The sequence below is a fragment of the Heteronotia binoei genome, chromosome 2 (assembly GCF_032191835.1).
Source record: "Heteronotia binoei isolate CCM8104 ecotype False Entrance Well chromosome 2, APGP_CSIRO_Hbin_v1, whole genome shotgun sequence".
NCBI classification, from domain to species: Eukaryota; Metazoa; Chordata; class Lepidosauria; order Squamata; family Gekkonidae; genus Heteronotia; species Heteronotia binoei.
The window spans coordinates 176,178,791-176,196,231 of record NC_083224.1 but is presented as its reverse complement, the minus strand read 5'-3'; the positions used below and the strand labels follow the sequence as shown (position 1 = coordinate 176,196,231).

At 44.9% G+C, this 17,441-nt stretch overlaps 1 protein-coding gene and 1 non-coding gene across 2 annotated transcripts in view; one reads left to right on the top strand and one right to left on the bottom strand.

Annotated features, from left to right (window-relative positions):
• The first annotated feature begins 4,268 nt into the window (after window positions 1-4,268).
• SLC5A5 (solute carrier family 5 member 5) overlaps window positions 4,269-17,441 on the top strand; it is a 33,017-nt gene continuing 19,844 nt past the window's right edge. Inside the window, exons 1-5 of the mRNA XM_060233370.1 lie at window positions 4,269-4,640; window positions 15,180-15,245; window positions 15,721-15,772; window positions 16,297-16,364; window positions 16,604-16,758. Coding sequence (XP_060089353.1) covers window positions 4,269-4,640; window positions 15,180-15,245; window positions 15,721-15,772; window positions 16,297-16,364; window positions 16,604-16,758 — 713 coding nt within the window. The remainder of the gene's footprint in view (window positions 4,641-15,179; window positions 15,246-15,720; window positions 15,773-16,296; window positions 16,365-16,603; window positions 16,759-17,441) is intronic.
• TRNAI-GAU (transfer RNA isoleucine (anticodon GAU)) lies at window positions 9,301-9,367 on the bottom strand. The gene has a single exon. It is a non-coding gene; the product is annotated as a tRNA-Ile (tRNA).

Genomic DNA, 17,441 nt, shown 5'->3' with positions numbered 1-17,441 from the left:
ATTGTCTTGAAGATGCAATTGGAATCATCCCCACCTCTGATGCCCTGAGCTTGCAGAAAAGGAGGGCTGAAAGTGTTAGTCATTTTGTAATTAGTTAAGAACACATTGTCGTTGGGTGGGTTGGGATATACCCATGATGCTCTCCCACCAGCCACAGCTTGTGCAGCTAGACATATTTTTTTATGCCCCAGGGGAGGAAATGCGTGCATGCGGAAAAGGGGAACAGTCTCATGGGGTTGTCGTTTGTGGTGTAGGAACCTACTACCCTGTGCTCTCGTGCTCTCTTTCGTAGCCTTTGCACTGTTGCTTGCGAGTACAGCTGCACCATGCGCGTTGACTTCAAAGCACCGATCAGGGCAGCAATCTCTACTGCCCTGTTGAAACTGGGGTCACTGTTCGTGCTGCACTGACCCTTCAACGTGTACCTGCTAGTTTTGCCTGCCATGGCGTTTTCTTATAGCCAGCTTAAAAAAAAATAAAAGTTGTATGTTCCATTGCGTGTGTGTGTGTAAAATGTCATCAAGTTGCAGCTTGCTTCTGGTAACCCCATGGGGCTCTCAAGGCAAAAGATGTGCAGAACTGGTTGGCCATTGCCCGCCTCTGCGTCACGACCCATCCATATCCTAGCCAACTCTGCTTAGCTTCCAAGATCTGCTGAGACTGGGCTAGCCTGGCCCATCTGTGATTGGAGGCTCACAACGGCCAGGGCTCAGGAAACAATTCCCGTGAGCATGTCTTTGGGCTGTGACAGTGGTCCGTTCATCCGCCTGAGTGTTAACTACCAAAAGGGAAAAGAAAAGGATGTTGTCCAGAAAGGTAAACCTTTTCAGCCTGAACCAACCACAACATCATAAAGTAGTGATTTCATCCCCCTCTCTCATTTTGGGATTTTAAAAAACAGTACCACTGGGCACCTGAAGAGGATCTCTTGGTTGTGGCTGTGATCCTTTAAGGAAATGGGTTTCTGTTAACCTAGCCACATGGAAGTGCTCTCCTTATTTATGTGAGTAGGAAAAAATGATCAGCATTTTGCAATCACTCAGTACAAAATGATCAGCATATTGCAACTGAGAGAGCCAGTTTGGTGTAGTGGTGAAGAGCACAGACTCTAATCTGGGAGAACTGGGTTTGATTCCCCACTCCTGGTGTGCCTTGGGTCAGTTACAGTTCTCTCAGAGCTGTTCTCTCAAAAGCACTACTCTCAGAGCTCTCTCAGCCACATTTACCTCACAGGATGTCTGCTGTAGGGAGGGGAAGGGAAAGGAGACTGCAAATTGCTCTGAGACTCCAAGTGAAGGACAGGCTATACATTCAATCTCTTCTTCTACTATTACTACTTCCAATGATAGCTCTTTGTGCTGGGTCATATTGGCTAATGCCTTACACCAGGACTGATCTCATCTCTTGTGCACTGCAGCATAATATGTCCTGATGGCACTCCCCCAGTCTGCCTGATTAATGTTTTGTGGGCATACTAGTGGGCATAGCAACACAGCCTCTCAGGAAGTCCTACCAGGAAGCTCTTGGCTGTAGAAAGCATCTTTTGCCAAGATAAACTGAGCTGATGCCAATTAGTTTTTTTGTGGGTGGGGGGGAATGTCTGATGGTCTGGGAGATGTTTGCTCAAGGATGAAAGTAGCTAGCTGATGATGGGGGAGGAAGTTGGAAAAACCCAAAGATGCACTTTGGACATTGGAAAGGGCCCTGGCATAGTGGATAAAGGCAGGGGGTATAGCTGCCAGAACCTGGGAGCACCAACGGAAAGGATAAGTGGTGGATTCAGGACAGATGCATAAAAATAGTACTCCTTCATGTAATTCATAACTACTTTGCAGAACTCACTGCCACAAGGATGCTTTATAGGACGTCGGCACAAATAGTCGAGGGGTGACCAAACTGTGGCTCAGGAGCCACATGTGGCTCTTTCACACATATTGTATGGCTCTTGAAGCCCCTACTGTCCCATTGGTGTTTGGAGAAGGCGTTTCTCTGTTTAAATCACTTCAAGCCAAGCTTGGAGAATGCATTTAAAGTCAAAGTTGCTTTCTTTCTACATCTCCCTCCCAATCTGCTTTCCTTCCTTCCTTCCTTCCTTCCTTCCTTCCTTCCTTCCTTCCTTCCTTCCTTCCTTCCTTCCTTCCTTCCTTCCTTCCTTCCTTCCTTCCTTCCTTCCTTCCTTCCTTCCTCCCTCCCTCCCTCCCTCCCTCCAAATCTGATGTTTTTTCAGTGTGGCTCTTACATTAAGCAAGTTTGGCCACCCCTGATATAGTCCATTAGTGACTGATAGTCACGATGGCTAAATGGAGCGTCCATGTTCCCAGGCAGTGTCCCTCAATGCCAGTTGCTGTGATTTGCAGGGGGGGGGGGACTAAAAGGAATAAGCTTCCTTTGCTTGTGTGCTCCCTGGAAGCTTGTGACTGGCTAGTTGCGAGGGGCGGGGGGGGGGGGAGAATACTGAACTAGATGGACCTACTTGCTCTGACCCAGCAATTTACGCAGGACTAAAAGCGAGAGAATCTCTCAATGTAGCATGAGTATCTGAGGATGCCGCTAGCATGCTGCTGAGTTGGCAGCGGCAGGCACACGCCTGCAGAAGAGATGGTGCATTGCCTAGCATTCCATAGTATTGTTGGCAATCCTTGAAAGAAGACATTCTCAAGTATGCCATCCGCAGGTGCCTACCAGTGCTCCGGTGCCAGCTCAGGATGCCAAGGAGTTTTGGCCACTGGCACCGGTATTCATTCCCTCCTCTCCTCTTCTACCTGCACAAGAAAACCTAACGACCCTTCGTCTCCCATCCCAGATTGTGAAACCAGGAAACTTGCATCTCAGAACATTCTTCCTTCCAGATGTTGCTGCTGGCCTGGTCCATCAGTGCCTGCCAGTCCCTTCTCCTGAGCCAATTTCCTCTTGACAAACATTCTCTATTCTTCAAGCTGCTTCTTCATTCCAGAGCTGAAAAGCTGCTGGGCGCCCAGACACACACACACACACACAGCTTCTTTTGAAGAGATAGCCAGTGGGAGGCTTGACTTGCCATGACACAGCTCCACTACGCCCCTCTGAGAATCAAGCCCCACCTTCTCTCCCTTGTAAGGAGCTGGCCGGCTTCATAAGGAGGCATGCAACCTGTACAGGTGGAGAACTGATCTCTGCTACCTTGCAAGCAGCTGACCTTTCTCTCTCTCTATTCGTGGGCAGGCTAAGGGGTGTATATATGCTCAGAGTGCTTTTCAGCCTCTTCCTTAATTTCTCACTGGTCCTTTAGCTGATTTTTTTTGTTTTACAGAGAAGCTTTCCCAACAGAATTGCCTCTTGCCCACCTTGCAGGAGGAAAATTTGGCTGAATTTGGGATATTTCCTTTTAAATATCTATTCTAGTTATTGGGATAGACAGGAAGAGCATTGACTATTCTTCCCTTTGGGGGCCATTTGATTTCTGTTTCCAAACTCACTCAGTCCAGATTGCATTTGTAATTTCTAAAACGGATGCCGAGTGATTCCACCCTGCATTATTTGCTTTGTATTGATGTTGGTATTTTTCTACCTGCTGCAGGGAACTGAGGAAGGGTTTATTTCCCCATTGCTTTCCAGACTTGGAAGCAGCCCAGTGGCGCAGAGTGTTAAAGCTGCAGTACTGCAGTCCTAAGCCCTGCTCATGACCTGAGTTCGATCCCCGGCTGGCAAACCACTCTGTAAAAAGTCTGCCCCGTGAAAACGTTGTGAAAGCAACGTCACCCCAGAGTCAAAACGCAACGTCACCCCAGTGTCGGAAACAACTGGTGCTTGCACAGGGAACCTTTCCTTTCCTTCCAGACTTGGAACTTTGACCTGGGAAATATTTTGACTTCTTTTTGATAAAACTGTTTGCTTTCTCAAAACCTCTGTCCCTTTTCTGATGAGCGTTTGCTCACTTTGCTATGATTGTGTTTTAAGGAAAGCTGTTTGCATATTGCCATCAGTTTAGGCACCTCTACGCTTGGCTCTGTTATCCGTCAATAGTAATTTACCGTGGCTTTTCTGTGACGGTCACAAAGGATATTATTCCTAGAGTCAAGAATAAGAAGATACTGGATCTAACACTTTTCTTTCCCTCTTATTCTTTGTGAATCATCACTTGGTTCTTTCCCTCCGTTGATTCTCTTGAATATCAGTGTTAGCTTGACAATTGGGTGGGGGTTCACCTCCTTCTTCCAGCTTGCTTATCTTGTCAAGAGGCACATCTCTGTGGGGCTTTGACTTCAGGTTGAGGGGGCAGATCTTGCAAAATGTCTCAAGATGGTCACTTGGAAGTGTTCAGAGCAGAGATGCTGACTTTCAGCTTATGGGACTATGGGGTCTTTGGCCTCATGCTCTTGATTTCCACCAGCATTGGCCTCTTCTATGCCCTCAGAAAAGGTGGGCAGAAGACATCGGACGACTTCTTCACCGGGGGACGGCAGATGTCTGCAATCCCTGTAGGCCTCTCACTCTCTGCCAGCTTCATGTCAGCCATCCAGGTGCTGGGAGTCCCGGCTGAAGCATATCGGTATGGCATGAAGTTCATATGGATGTGTCTGGGGCAATGCCTGAATACCCTTTTGACAGCCTACCTGTTCCTGCCGGTGTTTTACCGTCTGCAGCTCACCAGCACTTATGAGGTAAGAGACCCTTGACTGGGGAAGGATTTGAAGAGGGATGAGCTGGAATTTGTTCTTTTTACCCTCTTGCATTCCCCTCTAACAAACACCCTTGTTGGGCTGTGTTGCCTCTTTGTGGGATTGAGAATGATCTGACCTAGATGGGCTTTAAGACTAGGTGACCTTATAAACATTAATGCAGGGGTCCCCAACGTGGTGCCCATGCCCACCAACTCTTTCTGGCATCCACCAAGTGTTTTTAGAAAGTGATTGATACTACATGGGGCTCTTGCCCAGCAGCGGGTTCGGATTAACTACTGGAGAGCTGACTGGCTGTGCAGATTAAAATGACATTCATGTTAAATAGTGCACTTTCAATGCACTTTGCAACTGGATTTTACTATGTGAACTGACAAAATCCACTTGCAAATGGTTGCTGAAGTGGATTGAAGCTGCATTATTTAGCCTCAGAGGCAGTCTCCACCACAGTGTTTGTTTTATTCTCTCTCACAACTCTTTCCCTATGTTTTTTTTTTTAAAATTACCCCTCTTCCCCAACCCCTCTGCAATTCGGCTTCTTCTGAGTTGTTCGCTCCACCTCCTGTGGCAACTATTTTGTGTCAGAATTCCAAAGGTGCCCCAAGACTAAAAAAAACCTGGGGACCCCAGCATTAATGTTCTGGGATGCAAGAATTGTCCCCAGTGACCTAACTCCACATTATTCCCTCAAAAACCAGGATGTCAAAAAAGAAAAGAAAAGGTTCTCAATCTGAATTGAGCCCCTAGTTTGCATGGTGTAAAGTTATTACTGATGTTTTCCATTTTGAAGTATCAATTTCAGTGTTCAAAACCCCTTGTCATTGGGCCAGTCACCGTTCTCTAAGGCCCACCTACCTTCAAGGTGCCTGCTGGGAGGAGAGGAAGTGAAAGCGATTTTTAAGCTGCTTTGAGACTCCCTAGGGCAGAGAAAAGTGTGGTATAAAAACCAGCTCTTCTTTGTAATTTTATTCCCACTCCATTAGGTGGGAATGTATGCATTATATACAAAGCTACCACCTGCTTATAGGGCTCCCTACTGAGCCCCCTGTCCTGTGTGAGAGAGGCTTGGACTTCTGTCTGGTAGGATTGCCAATTCGGGGTTGGGAAATTCTAGGAGATTTTGATGGTGAAGCTGGAATTGGGAAGGAGAAGAACATTAACAGGATTTAATGCTTTGGAGAGTCCACTCTCCAAAGCAGCTGTTATCTCTACGAGACCTATGGTTGCCAGTTCCCCCCTAGTTACCTGCAGAGGTTGGGGATAGGGCCCCAGGGGGGACAAAGGATCTCCTGGTTTGGAGGCCCTTTCCCAACTTCAGGGTCATCAGAAAGCGGGGTGGGGGAGAGAAATGTCTGCTGGGCTCTCCATTATACCCTATGGAGACCAATCCCCATAGGGCATAATGGAGAATCAATCTGTGGGTATTGGGGGCTCGGGGGGCTGTTTGTTAGGGTGGAGGCACCACGTTTTCAGCATAGCATCCAGTACCTCTCCTTAAAACACCCTCCAAGTTTCAAAAAGATTGGACCGGGGGTCCAATTATATGAGCCACAAAAGAAGTTGCGCCTATCTTTCATTATTCCAAATGGAGGGAAGGCATTTAAAAGGTGTGCAGTCCCTTTAAACGTGAGTTCAGTCATGCTTGTCATACTCTTGCTCCTGGCTCCACCCTAAGGTCTCTTGGCTCCACCCCCAAAGTCCCCAGATATTTCTTGAGTCAGATCTGGCAACTCTAGGTGGGGGGTATAGGGTTGTCAGCTCCAGTTTAGGAAACTCTTGGAGATTTGGGGGTGGAAGCTGGGAAGGACAGACCTTAGTGGGGTACAGTGCCATAGAGTCCACCTTCCAAAGCCTCCATTTTATCCAGAGGAACAGATCCCTGTACTCTGCAGATGAGCTGCAACTCCTGGAGATTCCCAGGCCCCAACTGGAGCCTGGCATCCCAAAGTGGAACTGATCTCTGTCATCTGGAGATCAGTTGGAATCCTAGGAGATCCCCAGGCCCCACCTGGAGGTCTGCTGGGCATGCATAGGACTCGTGGTTGTTTCCACTAGAACAAACTAACATTGCCGCTTGGCAGGAGTTTGTCCTTTGGATGTCTCTGGAATGCAAAATAATTCTGACCTTCTGTTTGTTGGTGTTATGACAGCTGGCTGCTACCTCAAGATTCTGACCTCCAACCCCAACATTCCATTGATCTAAATAGGGAGATGACCTGGCAATAGCCTTCAATGATGCAGGGCAGTGTGAGATGTCCTCTTCTCCATTATACTGTGGGGAAAGCCATTCTCCATTTACTCTTTTTTCTTTTCCTCTGCAGATAGCTGCAAACAGATCTGTTTGCCAAGCCAAGGAGGTGTTTATTCCTTCAGCTGGAAGACAGGCTAGGGGAACAGCCTTGTCTGGCAGTCTCCTCTTATCAGGAGTTTGGAATGAGCCTGCACTTGCATGCAGGGCTTGTTTTGTAGAAAAAGCCCAGCAGGGACTCATTTGCACAATAGGCTACACCCCCTGACACCAAGCCAGCTGGAACTGCATTCCTGTGTGTTCCTCCTCACACGTACAAAATATTTTTAACAAGGTGTCATCACAAACCCCAATCCAGGAGAAAATAGGAACCTCTGGAATTCTAGCAAACATGAAAATCTACAGTTTTCCTTCCATTACACATTGAGGGGGGGGGGGGAGACTGTGGCAAAGGAAAAAGGACTTGCCTAAGGCTGGGGCACCCTTCCTTTGATGGCCCAGGCTAGTCTGATCTCATTAGATCTCACAAGCTAAGCAGGGCCAGCCCTGATAAGTATCTGGATGAGAGACCATCAAGAAAGTCCAAGTTTGCTATAGTGAGGTAGGCAACGGCACCTCTGTTCATGCCTTGCCTTGAAAGCCAGTGAGGGGCTGCAGAAAAGTCAGCTGTTAACTTCATTTTCCACCACCACCAAGCCCGGGGCAAGATTCCATCTGGGAACTTCTGACTGAGCCATTGTTCAGTCTGTCAGTGGTTCAGTCGATACACAGCTTGTTTTGCTGAAAGCAAACAAAGAATCTCAATCGGCATGCTGCTTTGCTTTCTGGAAAGCAAAACTGCAGCTCACAGGTAAGCTGTATTGGATAATAAAGGCACATCATCTGTTTTGGCAGCCTCCCCACATCGAAGACTTCGAAAGGTTAACAAAAAGGGCTTAGGACCGACATTAGTCACCTTTTTGTTTTCCATGTTCATACTTACTCTGCATGAAATTAGAAAGCCAAAATTACGGTGCAGTATCCATCAGGGCCTTGGATAATTTCCTTGTTTTTCTCTGCCGAAGTACGACATTTCTGTGCAACCCCTTATTGCCCTAGGGTTGCCAGGTCTGACTCAAGAAATATCTGGGGACTTTGGGGATGGAGCCAGGAGCAAGGTTGTGACAAGCCTGATTCAACTCCAAAGGGAGTTCTGGCCATTACATTTAAAGGGCAGGTGCACCTTTTAAATGCCTTTGGAAATAATGAAGGATAGGGGCACTTTTTGGGGGGGGGGGCTCATAGAATTGAACTTCCTGGTCCAATCTTTTTGAGACTTGAGAGATGTTTTTGAGGAGAGGCATCAGATGCTATGCTGAAAATTTGGTGCCTCTACCTCAAAAAAACAGCCCCCCTGAGCCCCAGTTACTCACAGATCGATTCTGCATTATACCCTATGGGAACTGGTCTCCTTAGGGTATAATGGAGTGCCCTGCCAGTTTGGTATAGTGGTTAAGTGTGCGGACTCTTATCCGGGAGAACTGGGTTTGATTCCCCACTCCTCCACTTACAGCTGCTGGAATGGCCTTGGGTCAGCCATAGCTCTGGCAGAGGTTGTCCTTGAAAGGGCAGCTGCTGTGAGAGCCCTCTCAGCCCCACCCACCTCACGGGGATGGGGAGAAGATATAGGAGATTGTAAGCCGCTCTGAGTCCCTGATTTAGAGAGAAGGGTGGAGTATAAATCTGCAGTCGTCTTCTTCTCTCTCCCCTCCCTTTCTGATAACCCTGAAGTAGGGAGAGGGCCTCTAAGCTGGGAGATCCCCTGCTCCAACTGGGGATGGCAACCCTAATTTGCCCAGATTTAAAACTAGTGCTGCTCAAATGCCAAATAGTCTGTCTAAGAAATGACATTGCTTATATAATAAACTTTTGGCAAAGTACCTCCCTTCCTTTGGGACTTTGCTAGAAATTTATTGTATAAGCAGCTGGGCCCATTTTGTGTAGTGGCAATTCCCTTTTGTGTTAAGGTTGCCAGCTGCCAGGTATGGGTCTAGTGATTTCCTGGAATTGCAACTGATAGCTCACTGGCTACTGGGCTTCTTTCAAAGGACAAGGGCTAGTTAGACCTTGGTGTAATCCTGCAAGGTGCTTTAAGGCAGAGGGCAGTTGTGGGGTCTCAGATTTAATGAAGCCTTAAGTTAGACACTCAACTTGTGCATTGTAAAATGGAAAACGTATTGGCAGACTATGGGGAGTTGGCTGAAAACTAACAAGGAAGCTTTGAACATATGAAGCTGCCTTATACTGAATCAGACCCTGGGTCCATCAAAGTCAGTATTGGCTACTCAGACTGGCAGCGGCTCTCCAGGGTCTCAAGCTGAGGTTTTTCACACCTATTTGCCTGGACCCTTTTTTTGGAGATGCCAGGGATTGAACCTGGGACCTTCTGCTTATCAAGCAGATGCTCTACCACTGAGCCACCGTCCCTTTGCAAATTAGTTCCAGGATATATTTATGCCAGATGGAATTATACCAGACTATATGGACCAATAGTCTGACTCAGTATAAACCAGTTTTTGACTGTCAAGAGTGAAATCTAGAATAATTAGGGTTATCAGCTCTGAGTTGAGAAATACTGGAAATTTGGGGGGATGGAGCCAAGGGAGGGCAGGGTTTGGGGAGGAGAGGTACCTCAGCAGGGTACACTCCACCCCGCCCCCCCCGAGCAGCCATTTTTTAGCAGTCCAAATTAATTGTTTAAATCAAAGCTATCACATCTTGAGACCAAAGGAATGTCAATACGGCTTTACAAACTGCAAAGATATTCCTGATTCCAAAGTGCAAAAGTGTTTGGATGTTGTACAGCCGGAGTAAACAAGAAATGTATACCTGCTAGATTTGAATTTTAAACCTAGCAATCTGATGAGCAGGAAATGGCCTTTGGCTACCAATTTTTTTGTCTGATTTCCTCCTGCAAACCAAGATGGTTCTTTAGGTAATAAGTTTATCTTGAAGTGATCAGCAGAACACAGAAGCGTACTTTGGGAGGAAATGTATTCCTATGTCATTCATAGGTGGTTGATTCATTGACTAATTTTACATTTAACGTCTCTGCCACACCATAAAACCAAATGCCTAGTTGTTGCTAACTGGCGGAATGTGGCGTCTGACGAAATCAACAAGGGTTGATTACGTTTTATAACCAAATTACCACATTTTTATAAGGAAATTAACTGTAACTGTAAAGTTTATGACTGTCAGTCAAGGGTCATTAAGATATCGTTCAGTGGGAAGTGAGAATAAAACAGGTCTTAAAGGGAAAACTGGAACCCCTTCTGGGTTGAGAAATACCTGGAAATTTGTGGGATGGAGTTAGCAACTGATTTTCCACAGAAGGAGCAGCAGTTTTGTTTCTCCATTTCCCCACCTTTCAGAAGTCTTGGTTATTACAAAACTGCATCCACAAGATGGTAGCAGATTTTTCTGGACTTGGTGCAAGCTGTTCAATTTTAAGTAAGACCGTGGGAAAATCTTCCCTTGGTTCTTTATACATGGTAAAGAGAATTAAAAGAAAAAAAAGATATATTTACAGGTCTTTTTTCATCGAAAAAGCCCAGCAGGGACTCATTTGCAGTTTAGGCCACACCCCTGATATCACCATTGTTTTGCTGCATCATCATCATCATCATCTGCAAATGAGTTCCTGCTGAGTTTTTTCTACAAAAAAAGCCCAGCAGGAACTCATTTGCATGTTGTTGTTGTTGTTGTTGATGATGATGATAATAATAATTTGTGATTTGCCTCATCCTGGCCAGTGCTAGGCTCTAGGTGATGCACAACAAGAAATACACATAGAATCAATAAAACCAGTAAACTAAAAACAGTTGCAACCCAGTGGACATTATTTATAATGTGCTGTAATTCTGCTTTCTGGGCATTGAGAGCAGTCCCTCCCCTTAAGTGGAGGGGGGAGGGGGTGCCAGCCCAGCAACCATCACTGTCCTCAAATAAAAGCTTGGCGGAACATCTCTACTTTACAGGCCGCACCCCCTGACATCAAGCTGCTATATTAGGTCATACCCCCTGACATCAAGCCAGCTGGAACTGCATTCCTGGGCGTTCTTGCTCAACCTCCCTCCTCCTGCATCTTTATATTGTCTTTCTTGGGTCACTGTTATCACAATGTGACAGGGAATGTTGCCAGCTTGTTCTTCTACCAAGGCTCATGTGCTTCTAACCAGCTGTAGGTATATCAGGAGATGCTTTGTCTATGGCATGGTTGAAATACCGTGGAACACTCTGCTTGCTGAATTTCTGCCTGTCACACAGATGTTAAAGGCAGAGGAGCTTTGCTAGAAAAAGTTGGCAACAGGGGATCAGGCTAGCCTGATCTTGTCAGCTCTTGGAAGGTAAGCAGGGTCAGCCCTGGCTAGTATTTCATTGAGAGATCAAGCAGTTGCCTGCAGAGGCAGGCAAGGGCAAATCACCTCTGAATGTCTCTTGCCTTGAAAACCCCCAGGGTGGCCATAAGTCAGCTGTGAACTGAAGGCACTTTCTGCCATCAATATTAGTCTCAACATGAATCATAGTGGCTGAGATTGGATTAGGGGATGGAACATGGCAGACATGAGGAGGAGTTTATGACAAAATCTCCCTTCTACAAAGATGAAAATCTTGATTCTGGCCTTTTGGCCCAAGACTTTAAAGCTGAAACTTCAGAAACCGAGCAGCCTTCAGGTGGCCTTCTGCTGCCAGCCACAGGCACTGGCTACCACTTGCTTGCCCTGCTGAGGAGGCTTGAGGGCTGGTGAGTGCTTTTGAAGAGGCATGGATGGACTCAGCAGTGACGTGGGAAGGACCCTCCTGGGAAGGGCTGAGGAAACCAGCCGTGTTGTGGCATCATGTCAGACCCGTCAATGAGCTGTGCAAACCGTCTGGAGTTGAGAGATGAGGATGCAGGTGGTGAATCCATCTTCTGCGACAGGTTTCTTAAAGGCTTCCAAGTGAGGAGCCCTGAACAATTTCCCAGTGAGAGTTGAAGGATATTCTCACAAGCCCCCTTTGCAACAACAATTAGTCAAATGTCCATCTTAATTAAAGGTATTATTTCATTAAGTGTGACTGGAAGGATGGGTCATAATGCTCTTTAGAACTCACACCACCTTTGGAAAACTGTTCATTTTAAGCCATAGAGGCTGATCTTGCAGATCTCAGAAATTAATCAGGGTCAGCCTTGGGTAGTACTTGGTTGGGGGGCCACTGAGGAAGTCCAGTTTTGATACACAGAGGCAGGCAATGGCAAACCACCTTTTGCCTTGGCAATCCTATGGAGTCACCATCAGTTGGCTGTGACCTGACATCACTTTTCACCACCACTGGAGACCAAATAGGTGTAACCCAAATCGCCCAGGTGTTGTTACACCATCCTTATGAGAAATGAGTAGAGAGACTGGGGGTTGCAGTTTAGAAAAAAGCAGGTGATTAAGGAAACACTTGATAGAGGCTTACAAAATTATTCATGAGGCATAGAAAGCGGATAGAGGGACTTTTGACTCTCACTCCTGTAAGCTTAAAATGCACAGACTGGCAAAAGAACACCTTTTTCACATGACTGAGTTGTGGAACTCACCGACTCAAGATGCAGTGAGAGCTACTAGCTTAGATGGCTTTAAAAGGAGGCTCAGTGAGAGCGCTGTGTTTGGAAGCAGCCTACCACTTGAAAAACATAAGAAAAGGCTGGTCATGGTTCAGATGTTACTAGAATGCCATCAACGGGTAATTTGTTTGCATTGTTATAAAGATCTGTATCTTTTTTTCTTTGCAGGTTTTGCTTAGGTTAGGTTTTTGCTTCGGTTTTTTTTTTTGCCTCTTCTCCTTCTTTCCCTTTGTTAACCTTGTGGTTAACACACACACCAGGGGTCATTTCATAGAAAAAGAGGTGCTGGAGCTCATTAGCACACGTTTGCTAAATCTTAAGAGTTTAGCAAAATTCTCACCTGGGGGAGGGAGAACAATGGAGCCCAGAAGCAAGTTTTTTTTGGGGGGGGAGTAAGTATATGAGGCCTATATATTATCTCAGACACACATTTATTTTAGTGTATGTGTGTGTATATATATATATATACACACATACACACACACACACACAAACATACACTAAAATAAATGTGTGTCTGAGAGGATTTCTGTACTAGAGATCTAATGCAGCTAGTTCATCCCCACGATGCTATCTTTGTATGGACAGTATTCTTTTAAGAGTTCCTTAGCAGGTAGAAATTAAACCTGGACAGCTTCCCCCAGCCTAGAAGTCTCATGGGGAAGAGTCATTGACTTTTGATTTCTCCTTTTCATGTGTTTGGCTGCATTCACGTAGCAAGGATTTTCCATTCCCCACTCATAGTTGCAAATACAGAGGCAACTGTACCCCCTTACAGAATTTTAGCTTCCAGAGAGGGCAGCTCTTCAGATGATTAAAAGAATTCTCATTCCCTTCATAAAACTGACCAAAGCTTCCTGCAAGGAAGTGATGAAGATGTTTTGTTTTCATGTCACTGTGTAGTCATTCTACCATGATTTGGAGGTTTCTTCTTTGGCTCCAAGCAGGGCTGTTTTGTTTTGTTTTGTTTTGTAGCAGGAACTCCTTTGCATGTTAGGCTACACACCCCTAATGTAGCCAATCCTCCTGGAGCTTATAGTAGGTACTGTACTAGAAGCCCTGTAAACTCTTGGAGGATTGGCTACATCAGGAGTGTGTGGCCTGATATGCAAAGGAATTCCTGCTGCAAAAAAAGCCCTGGCTCCAAGTATATTTATATGTAACAAATTTCATTTCTCTTTAGAAAAAGGAGAGCTTTTACTGGCGCGCCCTTCCGCATTCAAGCAACCACTGTGTGCATGTGGTAGAAACCTAGTGGAGTAAAGGTCTGAAGCTTTGTTCTTCTTGACATTCCAAAAATCAACAATGTTGTGAAAGGAAGGTTATTTTAAAACAACTAAAGCCCTCGACAGAAGGTCTATTAAGACAGCTGTGTTCTACTTGAAGGCAAAGTCTACACAATGTTCTAACAAAATGGCAATTATGGTTCTCCAGAACTGGTGATGGAAAAGAATATTTTTTTAATCCTATGGTGGTCAGGTAGTGCTGGACTTCAGGTCTTAGCTTGATCACACATTGACTTGAGACAAGCCTCAGTTTGCCACCAATGCCTTTAAATCAGTGCATGTTCATACATTTCTATGCAGACAGCACTATCCTGGTTTATGCAGAAGTAAATCAGTGCAGTGCTTTATTGCATAAAACAAAGGTGTGGAGAAATGCATTTTTATTTGGAGGTTTGGGCTTAGTAAAACCTTCACAATGAGTTGTAATTTTTTTTTCTCACTCTAAGTTGAAGACAGAGAAAGTAAATTGCTTCTAAGCCTTGCCCAATTACCAGCTGTCAAAGTTTGGAAATGCTAATAGCCTTCTTGGCCAGAGGCAATGAAATAATCAGCTCACACCTGAACTGGGAATCTAGCACCTAGAAGGGACACAAAGACTTAGATGTACAAGGGGATAGATGATAACTTCTGGAGATTTAAGGAAAATGATTCCTTGACCTATGAGAGAAAGTGAACTGAAATAATGAAATCCCTTGGCACAGAAGGGAAAAGGTACAATTTTGGTGGTCCATGCTGGAGGAAGGAGCTTTCACACCTGAGTTTCACTGAACTGAAGTCCACCATAGCCACATGAAGCAGAAGAAGGGCTGTCCGTCTAGACAAAGATTCTGAAGTAATAACTTCTAAGTTAAAGAGCCTGCCTTAGAGTAAGACCAGCTAGGGCTTACATAGAGCGGGTGGCAGAGGAATTGTGTGCTTACACCTTTCTTTTGGATTCCTTTTCAATTTGTTGCTGTGCTGAGAGTGTGCTTGTGTGTATAATTTTAATATGTCTATATGTGTAAAGCATTTTAAAATTGCCCCAAATGAAAGGATCTGTCTAAAACAGCAGTTAAGTACTTATATATGATGTGCACTGAGAGGAAAAGAAATTCAAGGCCATTCCTTATGCTACCACTTTGCCTGGAACAAAGGCTAAAAAAACTGTTATAAAAATATCTGGAGTCAATTCCCCCCCACACAAGATAAAGACCCTCAAAAATTCCACCCCCATTATCTTTGATATCTTGATTTCAAATGTTGACATTTTCCTTGAGCCCTGGCCAGAAGCCTTCTACAGAAATCCCTTGAAGAGAGTACTTGAGCAAGTCTGCATACATTTCAGCTTCCTTTTCCTGTTCTTGTCTTGGCAGTATCTGGAATTAAGGTTCTCCAAGAAAGTCCGCCTGTGTGGGACAATCCAGTACGTCATTGCCACGGTAGGTTGACTGGGATGCCCTTTGTCAAATTGAGAAGCATTGTGTGCCTTGAACACTGACTTATAGCTATGTTAAACTGCTTTGTACAGAGACAGACTATTGATCTAGCTAGCTCAGTCTGTCTGCTCTGACCAGCAGTGGTCCTCCAGGGTCTCATGCTAGACCCTTTGATTTAACTGGAGACTGAATACAGGACCTTCTGTGTGCAGTATTTGAGTTCTACTACTGAGCTATAGCTCAGAGGAGGGCATAGTTGAAGGCCTTTGCTCACGAAGAACATAGGAACCTGCCTTAAAATCATGCTGTATGTTTTTGAGTCTGTTACTCCCGAATTCGGTTGGTTGTAGGTATCATACTGTCTCTATTGCATTGTTTTCAGTTGTAATCTGCTTTGAGTCTCAGTTAGGAAGGTATAGTATAAATTAACTAAATATGCCATCTTGTGTAATGTTTGCATTATTCCCATCTCTTCCAGATGTTGTACACTGGAATTGTCATCTATGCTCCGGCTTTGATCCTCAACCAGGGTACGCTCTGTGAGCTGTCTTGCAATTTGAATTTTGTGCATTACTCAGCAGTAAATCCTACTTCATTTGGATCTCATTTAGAACATGACACCCCCCGCTTTTGCAAGGCATTTGTTTGTGAAAGACTTATAGAAACTTTGCAAGTAAAACTTGTCCCTGCCACAGGGCTTAAGTGAAGGAAGTGCTCTCCAGCTAAATGTTTACAGTTTGGCCCAGTTTAAAAGATGGAAACCCTACAAAGAAATAGAATATGTATGCACCAATTAAACAAATCAACACAATCATTTTGCTTTGGATGGCTTTGCAACCAGCTTGGGGAGGTCTAGGGAAACTTGTGGTTTGTTGTACTGATTATTACTCTCAAATCTGATTAACATTTCTGTGGTGATGTTTTTGAAGTGATTCATTTTAATGTTGTTTTAATGTTGTAAGCCGCCCTGAGCCCGCTTGCAGGATAGGGCGGGATATAAATCAAAAAATTAAATTAATTAATTGTGCATTAAGAGTCTTTCTCATTCTTCTAGTGACTGGACTAGATATCTGGGCCTCTCTTCTCTCCACTGGAACCATCTGTACATTCTACACTACCATTGTGAGTATACTGGTTGTACTTGAAAAGTTCCTTCCTATCTAGATGTTGGCCAACAACCTCCACCAAATTCTCCTTGACCCATTCCATCAGGCATCTGTTCAGAAAACCACAAAATATATTTCCCTTTCATTATTGATAGGTTCAGATGAACACAGGAAGCTGCCTTCTAGTCGGTCATTTTGTGGTCTTTTCTGAACCAACGTCTATCCAAGTTTTCTGAGTCTCTTTTCTGCTTTCAGGGTGGAATGAAAGCTGTTATCTGGACAGATGTTTTCCAAGTTTTTGTCATGCTCTCGGGCTTCATTGCCATCATAATCCAGGGGACGCTCATGGTAGGAGGGCCAGGCCAAGTCTTGGGCATTGCATACAACCACTCCAGGATCAACTTCAATGAGTATGTTCTTACCTACTGTCACAATTTGTCCTGCCCTGAATTTTCATGAACTTGAATTTTTGCTGCAGCATTGCCATTTTGTGTTGTTTGTGTATGTACACAGATATGTCTGCAAAATAGCCTCCTCCTGGTTTTTTTGGTTCATGTTTCCATGTCTGTCTGTCCATCTATCTAGCATATCACTGTCCCTCCCCGGGGGAGCTCAGAGTTAGTGGGAATTCCAAGGCCAAGCTTCCAATGCTATTTAATGCTCTGACATAGTTTCCAGATGCTAGTTCAATATTCTGCCCACTGCACCATACTGGCTTTCCTTTGTGTACAATTTCCCGTCATTGTTTATGAAGCTGCCTTATACTGAATCAGACCCTTGGTCCATCAAAGTCAGTATTGTCTTCTCAGTATTGTTTACTTATCTGCTACTAGGTGCACATGAGGAAATGTCCCCCTACCCCTGAGTAAACTCTTCTTCATATTGCAGTCAGATCCAAATATGTAAAGCAGTAAATGTTGCCTGATGCTGAGCATCAGTCTTCACATATGGATCAGTGAAACAATGCAAGAGTCTCCTGGCACCCTCTTCTCCAGCCTTTTCCAAAAAGATGATTAGAAACACTGAGACCAGTGTATATACAAAGAGCTGCGAAAAAACACCGGAACCAATAATACTGTCACACTTTAAGTGT